The sequence below is a fragment of the Mauremys mutica genome, chromosome 3, assembly GCF_020497125.1.
Source record: "Mauremys mutica isolate MM-2020 ecotype Southern chromosome 3, ASM2049712v1, whole genome shotgun sequence".
Lineage (NCBI taxonomy): Eukaryota > Metazoa > Chordata > Testudines > Geoemydidae > Mauremys > Mauremys mutica.
The window spans coordinates 126,856,626-126,884,394 of NC_059074.1; the positions used below are offsets into that span (position 1 = coordinate 126,856,626).

Genomic DNA, 27,769 nt, shown 5'->3' on the forward strand with positions numbered 1-27,769 from the left:
TTCAGTTTGAGGCCTCTATGTCATGGTGTAATCATAGCATCACAAAGTTAATAATCTCTGAAATGAAACCACATTTGACCTACTTTGCTCGTCTCTTTCTTCCATTCCTTCGAGAAGTATTTGCTAAGCTTCTGCTCCAGGTCCATAAATACATATTCATTGTCTGAAAGAGAGAGAGAGAAAGAAAGAGAGAGAAGTGGGTGGCTGTTTCAGAAATCGAAACTCCCATCTGACAATTACTTGGAGATAGTTTTCATAGTCTTCTAACAGTGCACGTGAATTATAGTAAATGTAACCCCAGAGCAGGAATAGATAGGCACCAGCGAGGGAGGTGGTGGGAAATTGGACTTTGCTCTCCAGCTGTACACTGCTGGGGACACGGGCTTGGAAGGAAGCTAATAAATAGGCCTGACCCCTACAGGTGCTGAGCAGTAGTGGAGGTCTCAGAATCTTGCACAATCAAGCCCAATACTCACTTCTTGAGGTGAACCCATTATGGAAGGGAGAAATGCCAGCTTGTTGAGCTAACCTTACCGTCAAATTAATAGAGCAACACTGTCTTTAAAGGAAACTTTCAGCAACCTCCCTTCTTATCAGAGCTGGTATGTTATATACCATCCCCTATTAATGAAATGGACTGAGAGTCTCCTCCCTCTAAGTATTTCTGACCAGATTGTGCCCCCTCACACAAAAACAAGAGAGACGACTCCTCCCCAATACAACATATCAACACACCCAAACTCCCTCTGTTGAAAACTTGGTTCATCTCCTCTCTAGCCCAAATTCTCTTACATGGTTAGAGCAACTGGATTGGAAATGGAGAAACCCAGCCTGCGGTGAATGGTTGGAACGTTCTCCAGCTAACAGAGTAGGTGGTGGGGGATGAAAGGAGGCCATCTGGACAACTGCTGTCTTGATTGCTGGGGGTGAGGGTAACAGGCAAGGAAACTAGCCTGTTAGTAAACTACCACTTGTTATTTATGTTCATATTAAATTCTATTTGTTGCATGCTGCCTCCAAACATTCAGCATGCCACAGGTTTTTGTGCTGAAAAGCATTTAGTAGCATTGCAGGTGTTGCCAGTGGTGTGGGGACCAGAGGTTTTGGGAAGACAGAATTAGGGAGTTTGGCACTCCATATGATATGGAAGTTTTGTTATTTTGACAACTAGGAGGCAGTTTCGGCCTTTGGCACTGGGGAGAGGCTGCATCTTATCTTTCCCTTTTTTGGGCAAGAGCAGTTGCAAAATTGATTTTAAATTTATGAAGGATGGGTGGTTTGAATTCCTCCTTCCCACACAAATGGCTGGCACCCCCCTCACAATATCTACTGCTGCATCTAACAGCAGTGGAAGAAGCACCTTAGCTGATGCTTGTGCTAAGATGACCAGGACAGGAGTGAAATAGTTAACAATGACATTTAAAGTATTCCAATTAGACTTCAGTGTTAACACCCCATTGAAATACATGAGGCAGTCCACCCCTCTTGGGGCTGTTTCAGGCTGTCACCACATAAGTAACAATAGTTCACTCTGAAGAGTCTCTTTGCAACCTTGGGCAAGAGACTTTACAAAATGTTTGTATTCTGGAGCACAATTATGTGACCAATTCAAGCAGGAACAAAGATGCAGCAATGTGTGTGGCTATGCAATCCTACCCTACATGGGGCCCACAATTTCAGATGACTCCTCTGTTATAGGCTACCGCTCCTCATTTTAGACTGCTCTGTTAGAAACATTTCTGATCACAGTATGTCACATCATATTAGATGTAGACCTAAGCAGCATCTGGAACTATTTCAGGTGTGGTTAAAGGCCCTGTCCACACTACAGGTTTTAACCAACCATGGTTTTGGAACCGGGTGGAGCACATTGACCTTCACATGTTCCATGGGTCAGTTTGGGCCAATGTGGCAGCTTTTCTGACATCACAATCGTTTTGGGTACATCTGACATGCTGCCTATTTACTTATTCCCATAATACAAGAACTAGGGGTCACCAAATGAAATTAATAGGCAGCAGGTTTAAAACAAATAAAAGGAAGTTCTTCTTCACGCAGCGCACAGTCAACTTGTGGAACTCCTTACCTGAGGAGGTTGTGAAGGCTAGAACTATAACAATGTTTAAAAGGGGACTGGATAAATTCATGGTGGCTAAGTCCATAAATGGCTATTAGCCAGGATGGGTAAGAATGGTGTCCCTAGCCTCTGTTCATCAGAGGATGGAGATGGATGGCAGGAGAGAGATCACTTGATCATTGCCTGTTAGGTTCACTCCCTCTGGGGCACCTGGCATTGGCCACTGTCGGTAGACAGATACTGGGCTAGATGGACCTTTGGTCTGACCTGGTACGGCCTTTCTTATGTTCTTATGTTCTATGTTCTAATCATATTTTTATCAGTGCATTCTGGGAAAAATCTGAGCAAGTATCCTACACTGCCTCAGAAGGGGAGGGGGAAAGTGTCTGAAGGACATGCATTCAGCTTAACACCAGGAGCACGTGAGGCTTTATATCTGTCACAGAGAGCTGGGGAAGAGGAGAAGCAGCCAAAGCAGTTAAGTTACACAAAGATTATTAGGATTGTCCCATCCACACTTAGTATCCCCATCCTGTCCCAAAGTGTGCTGAACAGATTACAGGGAGACAACCATGGAAGACCTAGGCCTCCGGCAGGGTTGAAACACTGTTAGCTGACCGAGGCTACTAAGAGTTTTAGCCACATTGCATCCATATACAAACCATGTTTGGAGTCACCCGTAATGGAAACAGGTTACAGACATTGTTAAGGCTTTTAGCCTGTACAGGGCATAAAACAGCAGCCGAGATAAACCCCACAAGAAGCCATAATTTCAGAGTACCTATAACCTGGGTCACAACTTAATCCTATTGGTCAGGTTAGGGCAATACAGAAAACTGTGTTCAGCTGATAATTAATATGTTTTTCTGAACACTGTATATGTAATATTTTAAGTACATGCGTCCAACTTCAAAATTTCATAAACAGCCTGAACAAGTGACCTCCCCCGCCTCCCATCCCTCCCCTTCTTGTTTATCCCCCTTCATTTCAGTGTTGTTTTTTTTGTAGCTGGAATCATGGCAGTCCTCCCCTCAGTCCAGGAATGCAGCATCACATTCCTGCTTAATTAAGTTAATACTGTCGGAATGCCAACCTGCAATGTAATCCTCAGTCTACAAAAACAAAGGCTCCCCCAACCCATACTTTTTTTTAAATGGATTAGTTGTGAAGTTTACAGATCTTTATCATGTTTAAATTGCCTCTGGTTTGGATGCATTCTCTGTTCAGCAGAGATGTGGGCACTGAACTCTACTCATTTAAGAACAGAATTGGAAAGAATTGCTTAGAAATTTCGTCTTACCATTTCAGGTGAAATCTAATATAATTCACTATACACACAGGCTAGATACACCAACTGAAAAAGCTGTCATAGCTCCGCTGACTTCAGTTGAGCGATGACAATTTACACAAATCAGGATTTGGCCGCCACAAGGATGCATGTGCATGCACGTATGACCCAGCTCCTCTTAGAATACGTCTACGCTATGACCTACAGGCAGGATTCCTCTGCTCATGTACACATACCTGTGGTAGCTCGATGAGTTTGTGCGAATATAAAGAGCAGCATAGCCACAATAGCATGGGTACTGGCATGGCTGAGCCATATCAAGAACAAACCGACCTTGAAGTTCCCACAGAGCTACCGCGAGTGTGTGTACACGAGCAGGGGAATCCAATCCCTAGCTTGTAGTGTAGGCATAGCATGAAGCACAAGTGAAGAATCGCTAATTAGTAGTTTGCACTTTGCCAGTGCAGTAATTCCAAGAAATCCATCTGTTGCCCCAGATAGTTTGTAGCAGTGCAGTTTGTTTAAACTTTCCTCCCACAACCAACTTTTAAAAACTGTATGAAATTAAGTAAGGAAAAAATTAATTGGAATGTAAAGATTTCACATCAATTTTTTTAAAAAAGAGAAACAGGAAATGCAAACATTAAGTTGTTGCTCTACAACATTAACTTGGCATATTGCACATCCTGTGTATTTAAAGATTTATCACCACAAAGATGGGCCAGATTCTCAGATGGTATAAACTGGTATAGCACCACAGAAGTCAATGGAGCTATGCCAAATTTACATCAGCTACACATCTGACCCAATATGTATTCAATTAGACATTTATCGAGGAAAACTGGAATAGAAAATACTGCATGTATTCAAATGCGATGGAGTTAGTACTATTGTAGGAGTCTTGACTTTTACATTTCCTGTCTCTATTTTAATTTTCCTTTTCCTTTTATTACTACCATCTCCTCACAGAGCAGCATGGTAATACAGTGGTCAGTGTTCATATTTTGCTATCTCTATAGGGACAATTCTTACACTGATGCCACTGAAGAATTCCACACGTCAGGAGAGCAAAATACCAGAGTGGTGCTAAAAGTGAGAACTTTGTTCGAACTGGCAACCATAAATGGCTCATTAATTAATTTGGTTGCATTAAGTGTATTTTAATATTAGGATGATACACAGACACAGACATTCTGGAGATTAAGATGGAGATAAATGTGAACTGATGGGAGCACAAAGTTCCATGCACAGCAAACAATTTAAAGTCCAGAGAAGAGCAACAAAAAGGATTAAAGGTCTAGAAAACATGACCTAGGAGGGAATGTATCTATTGGGTTTCCGGGAACCGGGCGGGCGGGATCCCCCCCAGCCTAAGGGAAGGATCTACAGGACCTCAGAAACCCACTGATTTCGGGGGACAACTAATAAAAAGAACAGGGACAGGAGTGCGGTCAAAGGGTCATAAGAAGGGAGCCTGACGGGGACACCAAGCAGAGAATCCCGGACAGCACCCACTGCTCCTCGAAGGCATCAAGGGAGCCAGTGGACGCCGCCCAGAGGAACTCTGCCCGGATACGTGAACAGACAGAGGATCGGAACCAAGCCCCACAGTTAAGCAGGGCGCAGTCCTTTCCCACATCATTTTTTAACTACTGTACTCCCAGTCTTGCTAGCCAGACCATCAGGTGGAGAAAAACCTCCCATTAGATGTACCCTTTTGGAGTCGCTGGGAAAACAGACCAAAACATGGAAAAAGAAGTCAGAGACAAGTTGGAACTGGGGGTTATTAAGCAGTCAAATGGTCCATGGACCTCGCCCATGGTGCTGGTACCCAAGGATAACAGGTGGATCAGCTTCTGTGTGGATTATAGAAAGGTGAATGATGCTCCATGCTTAGGGCCGATAAGATTCTAGACAAGCTGGGGGTGTGTGTGTGGGGAAAACACATATTACCTTTACCACAATGGGCCTCAGTTACTGGCAAGTGTCTTTGGACTAGGATTAAGGCTAAAATTAAGTCTGCTTTCACCACCTCAACAGGGCTTGGTTTTACCTTTGGGCCTAAAGGGTGCCCAGCCACCTTTCAGCATCTGGCAGATCAGCTAAGGAGGGGAATGGCAGGATTTGCCCTGGTATACATTGATGACATTTGTACTTTTTAAAGTAAGATCTGGCAGAACAGATACCCCAAGTCAGGACAATGCTCAACTGCATTCAATAGGTGGGACTGCCTGCAAAGGTGGAGAAGCATAAAGTGGGGGTGGCTGAGGTGGTTTATCTAGGACACAAGATGGGTAGCAGTCACACAAAGCCAGAATCTGCAAAGGTGGTGGCTCTTAAGGACTGGAGCACTTGTTCATAGGGATAGTGGGTATTACAGGAGATTTGTACCTCACTTTTAGCTCCCTAGTGGCTCCTATTCCTGCATTGTATAAGGGTAGCAAACCAGACAATCATCTGGACTGAACAGCATTTTTAAAAGGCTCTCTGTGCACTGAAGGAAGCCCTGAACTGGGATCCAGTTCTGGTAAGCCCAGTTTTAACAAATCCTTCACAGATTCCTCAGACACGGGACGGGGCTCTGTGTTGGTGCAGACCAATGCTAAGGGAGACACACACTCAACTGTATATCTGAGCAAAAAAACTGCTTCCCAGGAAAAGAGCTATGTGACTATTGAAAAGGAGCATCTTGCAAATGTGTGAGCATTCAGGAAGTTGCAACCATCTCTGTGGCAAGCACTTCACTGTGTAAACTGACACCTCACTCGGCTACATCCAAGTGAAAGGGTTCCTAAAAGGAAGTCCAGCCTTCCGACATGATGGTATGGAAATAATTCATGCAAATATAATAGCAGATGTATTGTCCTGTGAAGGAACTTTCCCGAATCATCAGCTGAGTGACTCCTTTTCAAAGGAGGGTGATGTGGAGAACTTGGGGGATTTCTACAGTACTTTTATTAATTTTCTTTGTGACTCAGTTTACCTACCTACTTTGTATTGTGGGCTACATGGACTCAAATGGTTAACTCTTACCCAAAGCTCTCCAACCAGCAGACCAGGAAGTGAAATAATTATGTGAATTGACTCAATTGCCCAATACTTCACCAATCATACAGGTGAAAAGTACTGTCTCATAGGCATACACCCTCCTCCAATCCCCAATAGGGACAGGGGAGCGGGGATTCTTGAGGGAAGAAAGCTGAAACAAAGAGGATTTGATTCAGTTAAAAAAGGAGCCCTGACAAACTGGAGACAGGACTCTGGGAGAGACACTGGCAGAGAGTGAGAAGTAGGAGCTACAGGCTCTCTCTGCCAAGGCTGAAGGCAGCCTGGGATTAGGAGGGACTGCTTAACAAAGCAAGGTGAAGCTAAAAGGATAGGTAAAAATTCATGCATATAGGCCCTCTGTTATTTGAGCCCATATCTTTGAGTATTGTGTTCCCACTAACAGTTAAATACTACTTAGTTTTTGAAAAGACTGCACTGTTTTCTGGTTACAAAGCTTCTAAGAGGAGAAGAATCCTGCAAGGTGTCAAGCCAAACTGGCCCTGCTGAAGGAGTTTCAGCATGACACAGGGGTGCTGAAGTCTAGGGACCCCATCTGAGAGCATCAGTCACGGGACTGAGCCGGGAGTGAAGTGGAGGCTCAGGGCCTGTCTCTTAGGAAGGATGTACTCAAGAGACTGAAGAGGGAATAAGGGCCAACACACTGTATGATCTGTGGCAGAAGAGCAATGTGTCCTGTTGGTCTGCACCGTCATTGTGCTTTGTTTTGGAGGAGGGTGAGGGGGGGAGATTAGTCTAACTGGCGCAAAGCTCATTTCTTCAAAGTGAATTGAATCACTTTCTATTTTAAAAGGACGCGAACCTAATAAAAAATATAGACCACACAAAACCGAAAGAGGTGAAAAATCCTATCCTTGTTAGGAAAAATCTTCCAAAGCCTGAACTCAGGATGAGGAGTTTCTCTTTCAGCAGTTGAGGACAGCAGTAAGGCTGAAAGTGGTGCAAGGAGCTGCATCCTTACAGTCCATTAGATAGCGAGACAGTTAAATCCAGAAAAAGAAACCTCAACATCCAGAACTCAGAAGTTTACAACGAAGCTGAAAACCATAAATGTTTAACAAACTTTTGTTATTTTAAGCTCTCCACACACTGGGATATGAAGCGTCTGTTTTTAAACTGAAACATTTTCAAAAACATTTCAGAACTCCTTATGGAGCTGCTGACCGACACCTCCCTTTTACTATAAGAACTAACATGTGTTCATATATCCACACAACACATATAGGTCAAGGGGATTTGTAATCCAACTAATCTGTGCAGTGTGCATTTTTCATACTTCTATAGAAGTCCCTTGGTTTCCTTCTCCTGTCTTTTTGATGTGCCCAAGAAAAAGCGCCTCAATTTAGCTAGATAACATCTTTTAATAGACTCCTTTCTACTATGAGAAAGGATGTCTCACACGGGCATGGAGCGTGACCACTCTAAGAATGATGCCCATCCAAATGCTAAGCCCTGAGGTGGAGCGGATGTGAATCAAGGTGCTCGATCATACCATTCCACTGGGTCAGGAGCTTGGCAAACCTTGGGAGGATGATTGGTAATCGGGAGGACAGGCATAGGAGGCTGGGAAACCAAGCTGCCTGGGCCAGAAGGGGGTGATCAGGATGACCCATGGTCTGTCCTGACATATTTTGTGCAGAACTCATGACAGGAGAGGTAGTGGAGGGAAGGCATAGCTGAACTGATTTGACCAAGGAAACAAAACAAAACAAAAAGTGTTTCCCTGGGAGTGGCGACCTGGGGCTCCTGTGGAGCAGTGTGTCGTGCACTTCTTGTTTGCTTGAGAGGCAAACAGATTCTTGGTTGGGATTCTGCACAGAGCTAAAATAAAATATTGCACAATACCAAGTCGTGGAGCTCCCACTCCATGAAGTGTCGCAAGCACATTTGCCATTCCTGGATGCCGATAGGGTGATGACTGCTGACGCACCAGTTTCACAAGCTGACCTCTTCTGCACACAGGGAGACTGATCTCATTCCTCCCCACTGGTTGATGTAGAAGATAGTTGTGATGTTGTCTGATATCATAAGGACATGGCAAGCGTGCATGAACAGAAGAAAGGCCTTCCAGGCAGCTCACAACTCCAGGATATTGATGTGCATCCTGGACTCTTGAGATGTCCAGGTACCTCATGCTGTATGGCTATTCATGTGGCTCCTCAACCCAATAGGGATGCAACAGTAATAATGGTCCTGTCCGGGATCTGTCCACTACAGCAGGGAAAACAGTACCTTGGCCAGAACTGTTACCATAAGGTTCATGGAGTGGCAGTCTGGAGAGTATCCCAACTGCAGCCACATTTGAAGGCAATGAAGATAAGAGTCTGAGAACCGGGGTGACGTAGGTGCATGAGGCCACATAACCTAAGACAGACATGTCTTGACTGGTATTTGAGGGCTGTTTGTGATCATGGTTTGCAACCTGTCCTTGGGCAGGTACGCTCTTGCAACCATAGAATTCAAGGTGGCTCCGATGAAGTCCGCAGATTGCACTGAGGTGAAAACAGATATTTTTCAGTGTTTACACTGACTCCCAGTGCAGCATCATAGAAGTTGATACATAGGCTACCTGGTGGGACCTGGCAATAAGGAGCCATTCATAGAGGTGGGGAAGATAATGAGACGACGTCTGACGTGAGCTGCTACTACCAAAACTATCTTGTAAAGACTCTGGGGGTGGTCGCTATTTGAGAGGGAGCGCTATGTAGAGAAAGTAGTCGGAGCCCGCCATGAATCTGAGGAAGTGTCTGAGAGTGGGATTCATCTTTCATGTCTAGAGCTGTAAACCACGTCTTTTTCTAAAGACGAGATTATAGATGCCAACATAACCATGCAAAATCTGAGTTTGCGAATGAAGCAGTTGAGATGGCAGAGGTTCAGGATTGGTCCCCATAAGCCCTTCTTTTTGAGTACCAGGAAGTAAAACCTGTTCCCTTGGTATTGAACGGGGACATGTTCTATCACTCCTTGCTGCAATAGGGCGCCCACTGATGGGTTTGAGGCTATTCTCCTGAGAGCAGTCCCCGAAGAGAAGGGAGGTCGTAGGGACACAAACTATCTTATAGTCAGAATAGAGGATGTTCAGCACCCACTTGTCCATTGTTACTGCACCCCCAGTGTTTGGGGGGGGGGGGGGAGGAAGAGTGCTAAACAACCCACAAATGGTGGGTGGGAGTCAGGAAGTGCTGGCCTTAGTATTTCGCAACTCTTGAGCGCCCATCAAAAATAATGTTGAGACGGGCACTTAAATTGAGATGCAGAGCCTGTTGCAGAGGGTGTGGGGAAGCGGCTTTTTTGAACACTGTCTCTTGCGTAGTGGTTCATAGGGTCTCCGATGGAAAAACTGCTGACCCATATGCCTAGGTCTGAATGATGGGCAGCGAAACTTCCTCTTTGGGGCAGATGTGTTCATATATATCCCCGGTGAGTGGAGGGTAGCCCTATAGTCCTTTAGGGCATGGAGAAACTGGTCTGTCTTCTGGATGAAGAGCTGCGATTTATCAAAGGGGAGGTCTTGGATGGTATTCTGGACCTCCCCAGGGAACTCTGACACATGGAGCCATGACTCCCTGCACAGGATGATGGTGGTAGCCATAGCTCTAGAGGACATATCAGTGGTATCGACGGCGGATCGGAGAGCAGTCTTAGCTATCACTTTGCCTTCATCTGTCAGAGCTTGGAAACAGGCTCTGTCCTGCTGGGAAAGGCTGTCAGTCAACTCTGCAAACATGGAGTCATTCAGGAAATCATATTTAGCCATTAGTGCCTGGTAACTGGCTATCCCGAACTAAAGGCTAGATGATAAGACGACCTCTCTCCCCAACAGATACAGGCATTTGACCTCTTTATCGGTAAGCGCAGACCTGGGATGTTGTTGTTTAGCCCTTTCAGAAACAGCCTCGACCACCCGTGAGTTGGGAGCGGGGTGAGAAAACAAAAATTCTGCTCTTCTGGCCAGCACATAATAAAGCTTCTCTGCCCTTTTGGGGGTGGGAGTGCAGGCGGCTGCGGTGTGCCAAACTGTCCTAGCTGACTCCAGTATGGCTTCATTAATGGGGAGAGCTGATCTGCTTGATCTGGATGAGTGGAGGGTGTCTAAGAATTTGCATGGGAGTCCTGGACCTCTTCAAGAGGAATCTGATGTTCTCTAGCAACTCTGCGAAGATGATCCTGGAACTGTCTGAAATCATTGTGGGAAGGAGGAGACGTAGGAACCACCCGCTTTCTTCAGAGATTAAGACAGTAGTCTTACTGGTTCTAGCAGACCCACTGGATCCAGTGTGTAATGATCCTCCACCACCGTAGGATGCCGGGACAGATCTGAGCATCCTCTTAGAGGGGAGGCAAAGGGTGACTCCCTTAGCTGATCGGATCAACTCTGCAGGGGGGTACTGGTCCCAAGGACCCTAGTAGGCGGGGTCAACAGATGGTCACAGGGACCCCATGGCATGGGGTACCAACAGCTCCACATTGGATGAGGTGGAGGTTGGTCCCAAAAAATAGTACAGGTCTTTTGGGTGGTGGAGGATACATAGGATAGGTGAAAAAGGGCTAATTCCGGTTGCAATAGTGGTACTGTCTGTGCTTCCACAGGGGAGCTGTATTCTGCATATGGGACAGGCAACAAACTCCCTTTCAGTGGTCAACTCCTTTAGTGGTGGTGGTGTTATCTCTCTGGAGATGGAGGGGATTCTGGATGCAGATGACTGAAAGTATTCTATAGAGCAGCAAGGGATTCAGATCTCCCCAGTGTGAGAGAGGTTCTACTTGTTTGAACCACTGGAGCCGTCGAGGAAGACCATGCCTGAAACTGACAATGATTGGAGTTCATCAGTGCCAATGAATCACAGGGTTTGGGAAGTGCCAAGGATGACAAAAGCAATGGATCATAGTCCGGTACCAATACAGCCCAATGCTTATGAGCTTTCTTGTTGTGCCTCTGGGACTTATGTCCTGACGCCTCATGGGCCGAGCTGATGGGCTTGCTTAGAGCTGAATCCTGCTCCTCTGAAGTCAATTTAGAGGAAGACTTAAGTCTCATGCTTATGAGTGTGCTTCTTAGATTCCCAATAAAATCCTGCCGGAGGGGTGGGGAGGGAGTTTCCTCCACTAGAGTTGGATTTTGCTGCAGGAGGCATGCTCCATGCTGAATCAGGCCAACATACAGGGGGTTCCCCAGCCTGTGTCCACTGGGGGCCTCCTGGCCTTCTCCACGTGAATTTAAAGTGTCAATTTGCAGAAATGAAGTTCCTCCCCATGTCAGGTACAGCTGGGGAGTGATCAGCAGATACCAAAACACGCCATGATGTAGTCTTCCCCAAGGCAGTGCCAGTGGTCATTGCTGACTGAGAAGGATCGCAGGCAGAAAGTGAGGGTATTCTCCTAAGAGACTAAACCTATAAGACATTATCCTGAAGACTTTGTTTTTTAAATAAACACGTTAAAACTATTTACAAAACTAAATCCAATTCTTATTTTGTAGGACGAAGCTGAAGTTACGGACACTGGAGGTTCTGATCCAGACCATCCAGCTGTGAGAAGGAACCGAAGAGGGGGGTGGTCCACTCCACCTTTTATGACCTTGGATGGAGTCATGAGGTGAGCCAACAGAGCTACTTCCAAATTCTCTGGCTCCAGGCACATGCCTAACCCACCCACTGTGGAATACAATTGGGACCATCACTCAAATCAAAACTAAGTGTTCGTGTGAACAACCCCTGAGTTGAGAGAACTGAGCACCTGGCAGATTCAGGTCTGCAATCTCCTGCAAAAAAAACAGCCACTAAGTCAAAAGGTCTCTGCAGATAAATCACTTCATCCAAGTGCAATTAGTGCTCACAAAACTCATTTCTCCCTCCACCCCCACCCCAAATCACTGAGTTTAATGAGAACCACATTCTTTAAAATTTATTATTTAGGAAGGTATGTAATACTTCTAGCCCCAAAGTCATTTAAAGTTTCATCTTCTGTGCAACAACTGACACTTTAAATTCAATCAGTGGCAAAAATGTCAGCAAACATAGCTATAGAAAAACAGAGAAGAACAAGGTTAAATATACCTGCCCCACCCCCCTCAAATATGTCTGCTCAGGGACTAAAGATCAAAGGACTCCGACAAGGCTTTGGATAATTTACATAGTTTCTGATCTTATTACAATGAAGTTCCCACTCAGGCATGGCCAGTGTGTGTATATATGTACTCACACTCTAGATACACAAATGTGTCTGTGGACATTTGCCAAGTCATTTGTCTCCATTCATGGAGCTCGCTTACTTTTAACAACACTGAGGCCAAAGAAGTGAGGGTCTTTAATCTTCACTAAGTCACAAACTTGCTGGAAGAGCTCCTGTCCGGTGGCTTTTACCTGAAAAAAAAAAAAACACAACCAACCCAGCATTACAGGCAGCCCAAACATACTGGCACTGTACAATTCTTCATGGTCATAGGTGATCAACAGGCACAAGTGCAGCCAGATCAGAATCACAGCACATAATTCAGAGGGCCAGGGTTTTGGGTTTTTTGGTTGCTGTAAGGCATTGTTGCAGTGTATTCTTGTCCTCCTTCCGCCCCTGGCCCTCTTTGTATATGCTCTTATCCCAGTACAATGGAACTTAGAGTTCCAGTCCCATTAAAAAGGATAGAAATAGACTGGCACCTGTCATCTAGACTATTCATGCTGTGCAAATGCGACCATGTAGTGAAACTCTTGCGGTATTGTACTTATTGCCAGCAAAACAGACATTGTTTAGAAGGAGAAAAATTAATTTTTGGTGGGTTTGAGGAATTACAGATTTAAACTTTCACCTAGGAAGGAAAAACAAAAACAAAACACACCACCCTCCATACTGCACACTTTGAGGGGTGGAGAAGATGGTTTTGACCACAAAGACTGAACACTTCATTTTCAAGGTGGTCTCATATGGACTGACCCGGGGTTCTTGCCCACTCCATGCCAGGCCATCAAGCTACTTCGCTAGTTCCCTTTACCATATCTTACGTCTGACTAACAGCAGAGTTCATGTCCCTTCCCCACCACACACAATGCCACCTCCAGAAATGTTGCTCTGTAAATAAGCTATCAGGGATCTGATTTTTTTTTAAATTTTATTTTAAGAGCTTCAAAGTTTACCAGACACCTACTAGCCACAGGTTGATATGAAAGGGAGATGGAGGATCATGGTCAATTAGTGCGAAGGGGAGGGTAATACCCCGCATCACGCATGGGGACTCTCCCAGCTGCTATTCCCACACTCTTACCACTCCTGCAGCTTTTCTTGGGGTACTCTTCCTCAAATAGTTCCAGCACCCATCTGCATGTGCTGTTGGTCAGAAATTTCCCAATCAGCAACTGCATGACAGGAAACTGACAAGAATCACATTTTATCACCCACCAAGATCTGAACAGCAACAGTAAAGTTATCGAGAATCTTTTTAATTCACTGTGCAGTGGCTGGGAAAACCTATGAGCAGCAGTAGAGACATTGGAGCTGCCTGTCTGCAAATAGTACTGAATCGGTTCACATGTGGAAGGTTATCTTCACAACCATAAAGGCGAGAAACTTAAAATTTGGCAGAAGTTGATTGCTAAGGCCAGCCATCTAATTAGCACTGCAAGTAGATTTTTTTCAAAACCTCTTATTGCAAATTTATCTATCACTGTTCCCCAGAGACCAGATGCAGCCCTCTAAGACAGTGGTAGTCAATAGGCAGAGTGCAGGCCAAATCCAGACTGCTAGATGCTTCTGAATGGACCATAAATGGGCTGAAACAGAGACGGGACTGCGTGTGTGGAGCTGTGCCCACTCCCCAGCGCAGGGCCGAGCGGCTTGTGCAGCTGCAGCCCCACCAGCTCTGTCCTCCACCGGCTGGCAGCAGTGCAGGGTGAATGAGCAGAAGCTCCCGTCTGGGGCAGTGGGAGCTTCTCTGGGTGGGGAGGGCAGGAGATCGGCGAGTTATATGCCTAGATGATTCAATCCTGCAATGGGGAACGTCTGAGGTTCACTATGACTCTGAGGAAAGAGCAGCTGCTTTTCTCGGTCATTTCAGTCACTCTCTGATCACTGACCTATTCCTCACCCCATTTCGGAGATCACTGTCCCCCACTCTGTTCTGTTCTTGTGGGGACACAGTGAGGAGTTTCAGTGTCTTGTCACTTTCAGGGAGTTTCTTTCAGTATCAGAGTCACACTGTGTCTGTTTTACCACCCAGCCCTATGAGAGAGAAGAACTGAAGCTCCAATCCATTGCCTTTCCCAGATGAGATAGGAGTCAGAGGCTCAACAGTTAAAACTGAAAGCTATTCAATTACCAGGTAGCACAGAAATCTGCCCTCACTGAGAGCTTCATCTTTCATCAGTGAAGTCCATGAGAGAGTTTTTCCATTGACTTTAAAGGGAGAAAGATCAGATTAGGGGGCTGTAGGGAGCTGTGAAACATTTTGTTTTGACAGGAATGTGACCACATCTGAATAAACTGTGGCATATCAGATTTGATGCAGTTAACTCAGATTATTTGACTCTTGATCCTGCAGGTGGGATCAGCATGGGATTGAATAGATGCATAGCAGATAATATAAATACAACAGGGAACAATAAAGGAAAAAATATAAAGGAAAATAACTGAACTAAAAATATTTGCAATATCCCCTGGGTATACTACACAGCATTGCATGTTTGTTGAACAGGGGCACTTACAGTATGAAAAATGTTTCTCTGGAGTCTGAACCTTGACCAAGAAATTTGGGAATTGACTACCTCTGCTCTCAGATATATTAAGTGTCTTCCAGCCTGGGCAGCAGGAGGGCAGGGGTCATTCCAGAAGCCAGTTCTACCTATAGAACACTGACACTGTACCACTAGCCAGCTAGTCATTATCACATTACCAGGAGGCAGAGGTGAAAGAGTGCTGGCATACTGGTAACTAGAATATAGTGCACAGACATATGCAGACTTTAGCATGCATTATATCAATAACAGACATTTTAAATAATTAGTGTATTTACATATGTGACGTTATTGATATAAATGGGAACCATATAGAACATGGGTTGCAACCAAGGTCCTGTGGTGGCACCAAATCCTAAGTGAAGGGGGTCACATAAGGTGTCTAAGACCAGGTTCTGGGTTGCTGGTTATGATTATGCTGTCTGTATGTCTGTGTATCATTTTGTAGTTTAAGTATAAGTATTGGCTCTATACTGTCTATATTTTGTATTATGCTCTGCCTCTGGGAAGTGTCCCAGACAAAGCTGATGTTAGCCCGGCATAGCTGGCTTGATGGCCCATTAAAGGGCCATCAGCTACACAATTGACCCATGGAGAGAAGGCAGACACGCCTTGTGACTCAGCAGAGTATGCAGGGACTGGCCCATGTGACTCCAGACTCCATATTTTTTGCTGTAAGTTTCCACCGTGAGGACAAAGGGATTCTTACACCTGGAAAAGTCTATATAAGGCTGATGCATCATCTCCATCTTGTCTTCAATCCTGCTTCTGACCTCTGGAGGGACTTTGCTACAAACTGAAGCTTTACACAAGGGACTGAACGACCCATCCCAGTGGGGGATGTATTCCAGAGACTCAATTTGAACCTGCAGTTTACTCCAGCACTGCTGCAAGCCTGAACTAAGAACTTTGCCATTACTGTATGTAATTGATTACATTTAACCAATTCTACCTCTCATTTCCACCTTTTTCCCTTTGTAAATAAACCTTTAGATTTTAGATTCTAAAGGATTGGCAACAGCGTGATTTGTGGGTAAGATCTGTTGTGTATATTGACCTGGGTCTGGGGCTTGGTCCTTTGGGATCGAGGGAACCTTTTTCTTTTATTGGGGTGTTGGTTTTCATAACCATTCATCCCCAGGACGAGTGCACTGGTGGTGATGCTGGGAGACTGGAGTGTCTAAGGAAATTGCTTGTGTGACTTGTGGTTAGCCAGTGGGGTGAGACCAAAGTCCTTTTTGTCTGGCTGGTTTGGTTTGCCTTAGAGGTGGAAAAACCCCAGCCTAGGGCTGTGACTGCCCAGTTTGAGCAATTGGTCCTGATTTGGCACTCTCAGTTGGGTCCCGCCAGAATCGCTCCGTCACAGTATCCTGCCGACTACGCCACTGTGACGGAGCGATTCTGGCGGGACCCAACTGAGAGTGCCAAATCAGGACCAATTGCTCAAACTGGGCAGTCACAGCCCTAGGCTGGGGTTTTTCCACCTCTAAGGCAAACCAAACCAGCCAGACAAAAAGGACTTTGGTCTCACCCCACTGGCTAACCACAAGTCACACAAGCAATTTCCTTAGACACTCCAGTCTCCCAGCATCACCACCAGTGCACTCGTCCTGGGGATGAATGGTTATGAAAACCAACACCCCAATAAAAGAAAAAGGTTCCCTCGATCCCAAAGGACCAAGCCCCAGACCCAGGTCAATATACACAACAGATCTTACCCACAAATCACGCTGTTGCCAATCCTTTAGAATCTAAAATCTAAAGGTTTATTTACAAAGGGAAAAAGGTGGAAATGAGAGGTAGAATTGGTTAAATGGAATCAATTACATACAGTAATGGCAAAGTTCTTAGTTCAGGCTTGCAGCAGTGCTGGAGTAAACTGCAGGTTCAAATTGAGTCTCTGGAATACATCCCCCACTGGGATGGGTCGTTCAGTCCCTTGTGTAAAGCTTCAGTTTGTAGCAAAGTCCCTCCAGAGGTCAGAAGCAGGATTGAAGACAAGATGGAGATGATGCATCAGCCTTATATAGACTTTTCCAGGTGTAAGAATCCCTTTGTCCTCACGGTGGAAACTTACAGCAAAAAATATGGAGTCTGGAGTCACATGGGCCAGTCCCTGCATACTCTGCTGAGTCACAAGGCGTGTCTGCCTTCTCTCCATGGGTCAATTGTGTAGCTGATGGCCCTTTAATGGGCCATCAAGCCAGCTATGCCGGGCTAACATCAGCTTTGTCTGGGACACTTCCCAGAGGCAGAGCATAATACAAAATATAGACAGTATAGAGCCAATACTTATACTTAAACTACAAAATGATACACAGACATACAGACAGCATAATCATAACCAGCAACCCAGAACCTGGTCTTAGACACCTTATGTGACCCCCTTCACTTAGGATTTGGTGCCACCACAGGACCTTGGTTGCAACCCATGTTCTATATGGTTCCCATTTATATCAATAACGTCACAACATATTTTCATATTCAACACACTACAGAGAAGCAGAAGTCTGTTAATGTACTGAGTTCTCTAAAACTGAACATGTGAAGGTAAGTAAGTGTTAGAACCCTTCTGAAGAGGCAACTTGATCAAATTGCCTACTTAAGTGAACATAGGCTGCCCCATCCATGTCACTCATCTCTTCAACTCTCTCAACTGACTCTCGCTTCTGTATCAAGTCCATCTTTCTCACCTTCAAGGCCATGCACTTATTTTTGGTAACACTTAAGTTTTTGTCTCTTCTCCTACACTCCCTCCCTTCACATGTCTTCTTGCGGACAACTCACTTTGCATTGTTCTTCCAAGCCATTCTTTATGTCTGGAGCTCACTTTCCTAGATCACTGTGGTATCCGAGCACCAAGAGTAGCATGCATTCTCCCTCTCCTCAAAAAGCACAGGATTCAATTCTCCACTGCTTTGCCTCTTGTTAGTCCTTTACAAGTCAGCAAAGTGGGTGTAAAATGCTGCCAAATGAGACCGGTGGTGATTTATATGCACTTTACAGGGGTCTGTATCTCCACAAGGGGGAATGCAATGGAGAAGTTAGGCCCCCACACTTCCCTGAAGCCTGTCGTCTTAGCTCAGCAGACTCAAGCTGGCAGATAATATCTTTTAATAAAGCCAATGACCGTGTTAAAACCTTCTTCTGTCACCTAGTGCATTTTAAGTTATACCGTTTTGTCTACAGTTTAAGTAAGCGCCTCAGGGCGCAGACTATGTCTTCCCATCTGTGCTCCTTCTCTGCCTCTGTGCCCAAACAACATTCCTCCCTCTCAGGAAAGATTACTCCCACTTTGCTTCAATTTACACAGAGTGCTTAACAAGTTCCCCTACATCCTTCCCTATGGTTTTGTTCCTTAAAGATTTCTTGGCAGCCTTTCGAGAGTTAGCATTTTGGAAATACTGCGTCCCTGCAACCTATCTTCTCAAATGTCAATCTTTTATATAATGAAGGAAGAGGAAGATGCTAACAACAATGTGAACTTGGAGACATTTGATATTGAGAGAGGGAAGGAATTTTCTTTTTTAAAGCCACATTCTTTTTTCCCTTAGCACTGCTATTTTTTTTTTTTAAAAGATCTGCAAAAATAGTTGTCAAAGTACAATCCCTACCCCATGGATTCAAATATGATCCCATAAAATGTACAGGTATAGCCTCATCTTGATGGACAGGATATATGTGGCATCTCTTAACAGGAGTAATGGGAATTATATGCATAAATCCCTTGCCTATCAAGTGGAGAATCTGCACTTCAATCTACTGAAAAGCTAATGACACTTACCTACCTCACTGGGCTTTTGTGAAGATTATTTTGTGTTTACACAATATATTGAAAATGTGAAGTGCTATGCAAGTGCTGAGCAGTAGCCTTATTATAGCAATGAAGGTGGAAGATGTTATCTGTTGTAGTACTAATTAAATTTGAAGTCTTAAGGTATGTGTTCGCTACCCATGTTAAAGCGCTGCCGCATGAGGGGAGTGGCTCCCAGCACTGGTGCACTGTCTACACTGCCACTTTACAGTGCTGAAACTTGCATCGCTCAGGGGGCTGTTTTTTCTCACCCCGAGCAAGAAAGTTTCAGTACTGTAAAGTGGCAGTGTAGACAAGGCCTTACTGAGGTTGCTAGAAAATTGTTCCCATGTTCCTTTAAGATTTTGCAAGAGGAAGGATCTTTTTAAGTCACATGTTTTTCAACATATTAAAAAAAAGGGGATTTTGTTACTAGCCCCTGATTTATCTAAAAGGTTGGGTTCCATCCTTTATGCAATCTGCACCCAACTGTATTTTCAAAGTTCATGTTTTGCTTCAGCCAGCTATTCTCTTTCATACACAGACACATCCAAGTACATTAAGGAAACAAAGTTTCCCATCCATTTAGCCAATAAAACAGGTATAAACAAAAAAGACTTATTAAAAGGCTATTGACAGATATAAAGTTACAGAACCCTTACACATCTCTAAAGGCAAATATGTAGAGCTAGACACTTTCAAGATAAAGTATCAAAGGGGCTGCACTCAGTTATCCCGCTCAGTTTTTCCAACAACATGGGCCTTCAAAGAGGCTTCAGGAAACGAGACATAAATGGCTGGAATGATACCTCCGACATTCTTTCCATTCTTGCCTACACTAAAAAGCCGAACTCTAAAGGCCCCATCTACGCTTATTAAAACTGTATTAGCCTGAAGCACTTCAGGCTACAGTTTTAAACATGGGAGCCAGACATCACAACCAATTTAAACACCATTGGTTATGTCTAACTTGTAATCATGAGGTGTGATTGCAGCTCGTATACACATACCCAAGCCACCTTCAATCTAACTAGCAGGGGCTTCACTGCTCTGGTATCCAAATTAGCTAGATTATAGCTAGTTCAGGCATGTCTACACAAACTAATCACACCCCGCAATTAGGGAGCGGAGATACCCATTGTCGGTTAATCCTGCACTAGGCAGGGTTACATGACAGGATGCTTAAAACACCAGCAGATCATCTATATTAAGGCTGCCGGTATTGATAAATGCTGGAGGGGCAACAATAGGAAATTTCTGAGACACACATCTAGTATAGTCAATGCCCAAAGGTGGGAGGGTAGTTCAATCTCCATTCCTGTTGGATCTCCACCCACCCTGCTAAAAGCTATCAACATGTGGGAAATTTGGGTCAACTGTGATAGAAATTTATACTGCTATGGCCACTTACCCACTAAGAGCTCAAATAAAAGCACCTTCTCTGGCCTGGTTTTGAAGTACTGAAAGTGACGAGCTCCAGAGTCTGTTACCAATCCTCTGATCTACCTAGGCCCTGTGGCTGTTTTCTTAGGGGATACTAGATTTAAGCATGGCAAGTATGAAAATTCCTGTATGGACTTTAAAGATTTTTGCATATTTCTGTGTTGATGTGCATGTTTTCTAAAGCCACATTTTGAATTAAAAATAACGACCTTTGGGGAGGAGGGAGAGTTTTTCTAGACTTTATTTTCTCTACATAGACAGACCCCCATTCCCAAAATGGACAGTTCACAATTTAGATGGCAAGCTAGACTAAGAAGCTTCAGGCATTGGTTCAGTTTCTCACATATGCCTGGTAAACAAAATATATTACAAAGGCAGCAGCATGATCTAATCATGGACAGCATTTCATCTTGGGAATCGTTCCAAGGAGCAAGACTTTGCTTAAGTCACTTCACTTCTCTTTGTGTTTCACATTTCCCCTACGGTAAAAATAGGGATGACAATACTTTGCAAAGTACTTGGAAATCTACAGATGCAATTCTCTCTCATTTAATGGAGTAAAGAAAGAACAACTAAAAAAAGAAAAAAATCTGTGAGAGAGACTCCCATTTACAGAACAGCTTCCAAAACAAAGATCAACTGAGCTAAACTGCAGGGTGAGTGGATGTCAATTAGCACTGCTCACTGAGGTCCAAAGGTCAAGGCATTTCAGGTTTCTGAGAAGCTGAATTTTCATTTCAGTTTGTTACAAAACAATTTGAGAGTGAAAGGGAATTAAAAATTAGGTCCTCATTATCAAATGCAATAAAGGAGATTAATCAGATCATCCTGTAAATTTTTGCTAGGCTAGCCAATTAGGAAGCAAAACACCAATTATGTTAAATCAGCTAATAGTCTTTTGATCTATGAACGAATATGCTACTCTCGTAAGTGCAATGAAAGTTAAGCTCAGCCTTATCACTGTCTGCTCTGGCAGTTACAACACAAAACATCCATGAAACTTGCACTAAGAGCTCAGAATGAAACTTTAAACAACTCACCCCAATGGTTACACTGAGTTGCTCTCTGTTGGGCAGAAGGACGCAAACATTCCGATACTCCTGCTGCATCCTGCTTTGCAATAGCTGTCTGCTCATTGCAGAGCCGCGACAAGCTTCTCAGACCCGCTCCTGCTGGCTATTGGGGTACTCTTCTCAGGACTGAAACCAGGCTCCCTTCATGCCTCACACCTGCCAAAAACATAAGGCTTTAGTGTTATGCTCATGGGGACAAGACTGGGAGCACCGAGCAACAGGCAGCCTGTATTTAAACAGAATGTTTTTTGCTTCGTTCTAATACACAAGGTAAACAGAAATATCTCAAAAAGGCAGCACTGACAGAGTGATCGTCATACATTATTCTGACATTAGTCAGCTCACTTATTGATTAGCAGTGCAATCACGTTACTCTGGAGGTGGGGATACAAACCTCAGGAAACGTATCTGCTACTGGCAGGTGGCACACATTCCTCTTTCCTGACTCATTCTTCTCCATTGCCCACTAAGAGAAGCCACAGTTCTAACACCAGCATAGCATATAACAGGGGCACTTAGCCTTCAAACAGCCAAAATCACTTGAGTCAGAGATTTATAGAGCCACAAAACAATTAAACATACTTAGAATATCAATGTGCCAGGGATGAGATTACGCAGCAATAGTTAGCAACAAATAACTACGCCACAGGCGACTTTCTGGAAGAGGAAACATCAGAGGAGGAACTTGCCCTTTCCCTAGCTGGTTTATGACCATCGGTGCAAGTGAAGATTTAACCCCACTTCTCAACATGAGTCTATCAATGTACAGGAGCCTGGAGCTAGTCTGTATTTTCATGTTTTCCTTGAAACGCTGTTGCAAGACCTTAAGTCCCAAAGGAGGAAAGCATCTAAAGCCAGTAAAGAGCCATAGGCCAAGCTCTCCCGCTGTACGACAGTTCTATTGAGACAACCACTGTCCACTCTCCATTTAATGGCCGAGCATAAGCGGCTTAGTTAAACGTTCTCAGATTTCCAGTGTATGTCTAAAAACAGAAATGAGACAAAAACAGTGCAACAGTGCAGAGTCTCACATATAGATATCACACAGCGCTTCAGAGCCAGTTATAGTCATAGATATATACACACACACACACTCACTCAATTCAGGCATATAGGTTTGGTGACAGCACAGGATGAGTTTACTCTATTTTAGTTCCTTGCAACTTGATTTTCTTTAGACTAAAGATTTTCTCCAACAGCTAACTATGGTTATTTATACTTCTGGATGGATTTCTCTTCAGTGCAAGGAAGCATCTCACAGGGCAACTGTTGATTTGACTCTATATACAGCAATCCTGTGACAGAGGTGATCAAGCAGCATGCAGGCAATCCCTGCTTTTGGGAATATCTGCCCAGTTCCCAGGAAGCATCCCTCCTCCCGAAATAGACTCTAGTTAGAAAGATTAAGCCAGAGAGCAAACTCTTTTGCTGTTTAATGCAAGGCAAACGGCCTCCCACTTTGTACAGTGCTAGTTCAACTCCCTTATAGAAGCACATACAATAGTAGAGTAGAGTAAACCAGGATTGCTGCCTCCTACACCTGCAAACTGCAGACCCACAATATGCAGATGACGCCCAGCTCTCTCTTTTGCCACAGATGCAATCATCGCCATTACAAGGCTGTCAATGTGCCTAAGGAGTTTAGCTCCTGGATGAGGAGTAGCTGGGCCCAAACTGAGCCCAGGCAATACTGAAGAGATGCTGGTCATAAGAATATAACAGAGAATTAACTAGATCACAGTCTTCTGCTTTTAAATCGACTGCTCCCTGCCCTGTTCGCGAATGAATGATGGGAAGCCTGGCAGTCCTGTTTAACTCAGCAATTAGCCTAGAAGGCCACACAGAGTCAGTGACGAAAACAAACACCAAGCAACCAACCAGCTTTATTTCCCCTCCAACTTGTTCAGAAACTTTGTCCCTTTTCCCCCAGAAAGATAAGGACTTGGTCAGAACAACTCATTGCATTGTCACTTCTGTCATGCTGTCTGGAGTGGCTCAGGACCGTGAGTGCCTACCTCAGGGCCGACTGTCATAAAACAGGGAGACACCCCAAGCTGGGGGTGTGTTCCATAATTAGAGTTCACCAAGCCAGTAACAAATGTGAACTCCAGGATCATTATAACAGTCTTACCATGGAGTCAGAGAGAGCCCCCTGGGGCTCCCCAGTCTATCTTGCCACCCAGACACACTGAACTTAGTGATAATGGTCACTTAAGCTAAAAATCACACCACATCAGGTTGCTCCCAGTCCCAAGAGACTGTTTATGTATCCCAGATCAATTGGTACTCCAGATCTTACTCCAAAGACGAGGCTGGCAGCCAATTCTATAGTAAACTAACTACAGGTTTATTAGCTAAGAGCATGTCTTCACTGGCAATGTTAAAATGCTGCTGCAGCAGCGCTTTAATGTGAATTGTGTAGTCGTAGCATAGCACTGGCCCAGCGCTCTAAAAACAAAACAAAACAAAAAAAAAACACTACGCGCGCGCGCGCACACACACACACACACACACACACACACACCACCTCACCTCCATGAGGGGAATAGCTCCCAGCGCTACTGCACTGTCTATACTGGCACGTTACAGTGCTGAAAATCGCAGCGCTCAGGAGGGTGTTTTTTCACACCCCTGAGCGAGAAAGTTGCAGCGCTATAAAGTGCCAGTGTAGACAAGCCCTAAGAAAAGGAAATGAGAGTTACTGAGAGGTTAAAGCTGGTAAAATATTTTAAACAGGTGAGTCACACTTTAATTCTAAATAGATGTAATAAACTGCCTGTTGCCCAAAAGTCTTTCCAAGTGCCCAGATTGTTTCTGGGGATCTCCGCTTTGCATCTGGTACACTTCCCTGTAAGAGTCCAAACAGTCCAGAAATGAAGGATCTTTCCTAGAATCCATATATTTATAGTTGCTGTTGACAATGTCTCTACTCATGTGGGCTTTTCCTTTGATGTCCAGTGAGTGAGGAATGCACTTTGAGTCATTGACCTCCAGTCATCACACACACAACAGCCACTTCCTTTGAAAACAGCACTGTTAAAGATCTTCATTAGCATTTCACAAGTCTTCTTTGATGGGTTATTTAGACACAGGGGTGTTTAAATGTAAATGTTTGCTATTGCATTATAACAGGATACATACAAGTGAAAACAATGCAAGAAACGTCCCATTAGTTTTAATAAAAGTTTAAACACCAAATACACTTATACCTTTAAGAAAATCACTTTGATCTATACAGTACTAGTACACAAGCGAATTGGCCTGAATACACTCTGACATGACCTGGTATCTGGTCGGTCAACATTACAATCACCAACCTGGATTATGGCAATTCACTGTATGTTGGCTGAAGGTGGAAGCAATGCCAATGGCTCCAGACCGTGGCCTTCAGTAGAATGGGCGGCCAATGGCACATCACCCCTGTGCTCTGATCATTCCACCAGCTCCTAGTCTAAGGCACCTGCCATCAATAGGCCAGGACGCAATAACCACGTTGCTATTGATGACCCCAGCAAGACAAAAATGCTCCTCAGTGACAATGCTGCTCACAGAGCCCAGGTCAGTCCATGCAGAAGCCAGAGATAAAGCTTCTCATTTAGGAGGGGTTAATGTTGGCGAATAAGCTTCCAGAGGAGGTCAGATGCATCCAGAGCATGATGTACGGTCTTCCTATGTGGACAAAGCTCTTCTACCATCAGTAGGACAGGAAAGAAAAAAAGTTATCCAAGACGAGAGCTTCTTTTACCAGGGTATGTAGAAGAATTAAAAAAGTCCACCAAGGAGCTTAATTTACCTGGGAAGTATTTAGATACTAAAGCAGTCTGCACTATAGAAAATCCTAAAATAGACAGGGAAGCCCCACTTCTCCTAAGCTCCCATGGACTCTTCGTTTTGGCCCTGCAGGCTACCTTAATGAGTGTGACTGCAGTAACTTCAATGTAACATCAATCAGAGAAGGAGAAATGGAACTAAGAAAGGAGAAAAACCAAAGGCAAACATCTGGGAGTGGGGTAGTGGCAGACTCCTGTTCACCTCTCTTTGGCTTAAGACATTGCAACATGCCTCCTTTTCAGGGTCAGAAAAAGCAGTGAAAAGAATCTCTCTCTAACTCATTATGGCCCAAACCTACAGTGGGCCACATGCTATTTCCCAATGTGCCAGAAATAATCCCCCAAAGTCCTGGGCCCTGGGAACAGGGATCTAGAATGAAGCATTTGAAAGAGAGTTACAAAGAAATACAGTGACTTCCACTCTCAATGGTCTTATCAGTGCTTTCATGAGCTTGTTTAGAAGACGCCAAGTACGATGAGCTCCAGATTAGTGATTCCTGGCATCCCAAAAGAGAAAACCCAGGATGCTTTTAGAAATACAGATGCACACCATGGGAAAAGCACATTGTATATTCTTTAAAGATAAGAGTGGGAATTCTGCTCCAAAGTTCTCTTGAGCTCAAGACCCAAAAGTGAGAATCCTACAAGAGGACAGCCTCAAAGATGTAGAATTAAGTAAGCAATTTAATCCACTGTGATCTTATATCAGAAGTTTAAGACATTGTTCTAATGTGTTTGAGCTAAATACCACTAAAATCATCACTGCTAACCCGTTTTTGTTGAGTATTAAGTTTGTGCATTGTGAATCAGAAATGCAACAGTTCCCTGTTTTTACTGAAATGCAGAAGTTAAGTAGCTTAAATGTCACTTGTTCTGATGCTTATCGTCTTATTGCTTGAAAAGTAAGTTATTGCTCTGTTTCTTTGCAGAAAAAAAAAAAAGGTTATTCTTCCTGGTAGTAAATAAAAGATTTAAACATTAAAACTAGTGATTTTGAAATGACAATTTTTAAAAATTATTTAATTCTTTTTTTTTTTAATCAAAAGAATGATTTGAGGTTGCTTTGGTACTTTAAATCAATCCATCCAGATCTTGGGGGAAAGAAAGGAGTAGTGACATGGTGGAAACTAACTCCTCTTGCAGAAAGCACTAGGATATCTTTAATTCAATAGTTTAAAACAACTGTATGTCTCATCAAATGGATACTTTTAACTTCACAACTGAAAGGGCAAAAGAAACCCCAAAAGAAAAATGTAATTCAAAACTAGATTCTTCCCTTGGCCCCGCCCTTCAGTTCTGCATTCAGGTGTGCCATTTTCCATATTCAGGTTGCACAAACTGGATTCATTAACTTCATTTGGAAAATTCAGTAATTGTCACCCTCTTTCAAATAGTACACTTCCCGCCACTTAACGTAAACAGATTACATTAATTCTTGCTCTTTCTGAAATCTGTTTACGTTAGTAAAGTAGAAGGGGGCAGTTTAAGATCAGAATTTCAGCTCTGTAAAACATTTAGGATTAAAAAAATAAATCTAGAAGACAATACACGTGGAACAGATTTGATTCTGTAAAAGGTAGCAAGTAACTAGAATAGGTTTTCTTTGAAGTGATTCCTCATTTTTTTATATTATATGTGTGTGTGTATATGTGTAACTTTTTTTAGATATTCTTCTTCTCTCTACTTCCAAGCAATAATTGTAAACTGCATGCAAGATAATAGATGTCTGGAAAGTGACTCCAGACCTATAGGTCACATGTGTCATTACCTGCTGACATCATATGCTCCAGGAAGTTTGTGAATGGCATAAGGGACTCAGGGTACACTCAGGCTTTGTAGCATAGGGTTGCTGTTGGTAGTATCTTCTATTGGACTAACTTTTGTTAGTGAGAGAGACTTGAGTGTAAGCTCGTCTCTCAAAGGAAGCTGGTCCAATAAAGTATATTACCACCTCACTCACCTTGTCATTTTAACACTAATTTCTGTAAAATATTAGTCAGCAAAAGTAACTAGGAACAAGATGCCCTTGTTTGCTTTATCTACCTCAGCAGTTCTCAAACTGTGGGTCGTGACCTCATTTTAACGGGGTCACCGGGGCTGGCCTCAGACTTGCTGGGACCTTGGACTGAAGCCGAAGTCCAAACCCCTCCACCCAGGGCTGAAGCTAAGGGCTTAGGCTTCGGCTTCAGCGCTGGGAGGCAGGGCTTAGGTGACAGCCCCCTAATCCTCCCCAGGGCTGAAGCCCTCAAGCTTCAGCTTCTCCCCCTCTCCCTGCAGGAGGGCTCAGGTTTCGGCCCCCCCCCTCCTCCCCCAGGCTGCGAGGCTTGGGCTTCCGGGGTCGTGTAGTAATTTTTGTTGTCTGAAGGGGGTCACTCACAGTGCAATGAAGTTTTAGAAACCCTGATTTACCAGAATTTTAAGAGAATGGTTGGGAGGGGAGGGGGAAGGGACAGAGGTGGATTTTAAAATAAACTCG

At 44.1% G+C, this 27,769-nt stretch overlaps 1 protein-coding gene across 2 annotated transcripts in view; it reads right to left on the bottom strand.

Annotated features, from left to right (window-relative positions):
* Positions 1–27,769, bottom strand: part of FRMD1 (FERM domain containing 1) — a 76,002-nt gene that overhangs the window by 24,656 nt on the left and 23,577 nt on the right. The window contains exons 1-4 of one of the 2 annotated variants that reach the window (XM_045012003.1): positions 21,431–21,561; positions 13,690–13,751; positions 12,706–12,796; positions 84–163 (exon numbers count right to left, since the gene is read on the bottom strand). In XM_045012003.1, coding sequence (XP_044867938.1) covers positions 84–146 — 63 coding nt within the window. In that variant the 5' untranslated portion in view covers positions 147–163; positions 12,706–12,796; positions 13,690–13,751; positions 21,431–21,561. Of the gene's footprint in view, positions 1–83; positions 164–12,705; positions 12,797–13,689; positions 13,752–21,430; positions 21,620–27,769 lie in introns of those variants that run through there. The other variant, XM_045012001.1, reaches the window with a different exon arrangement.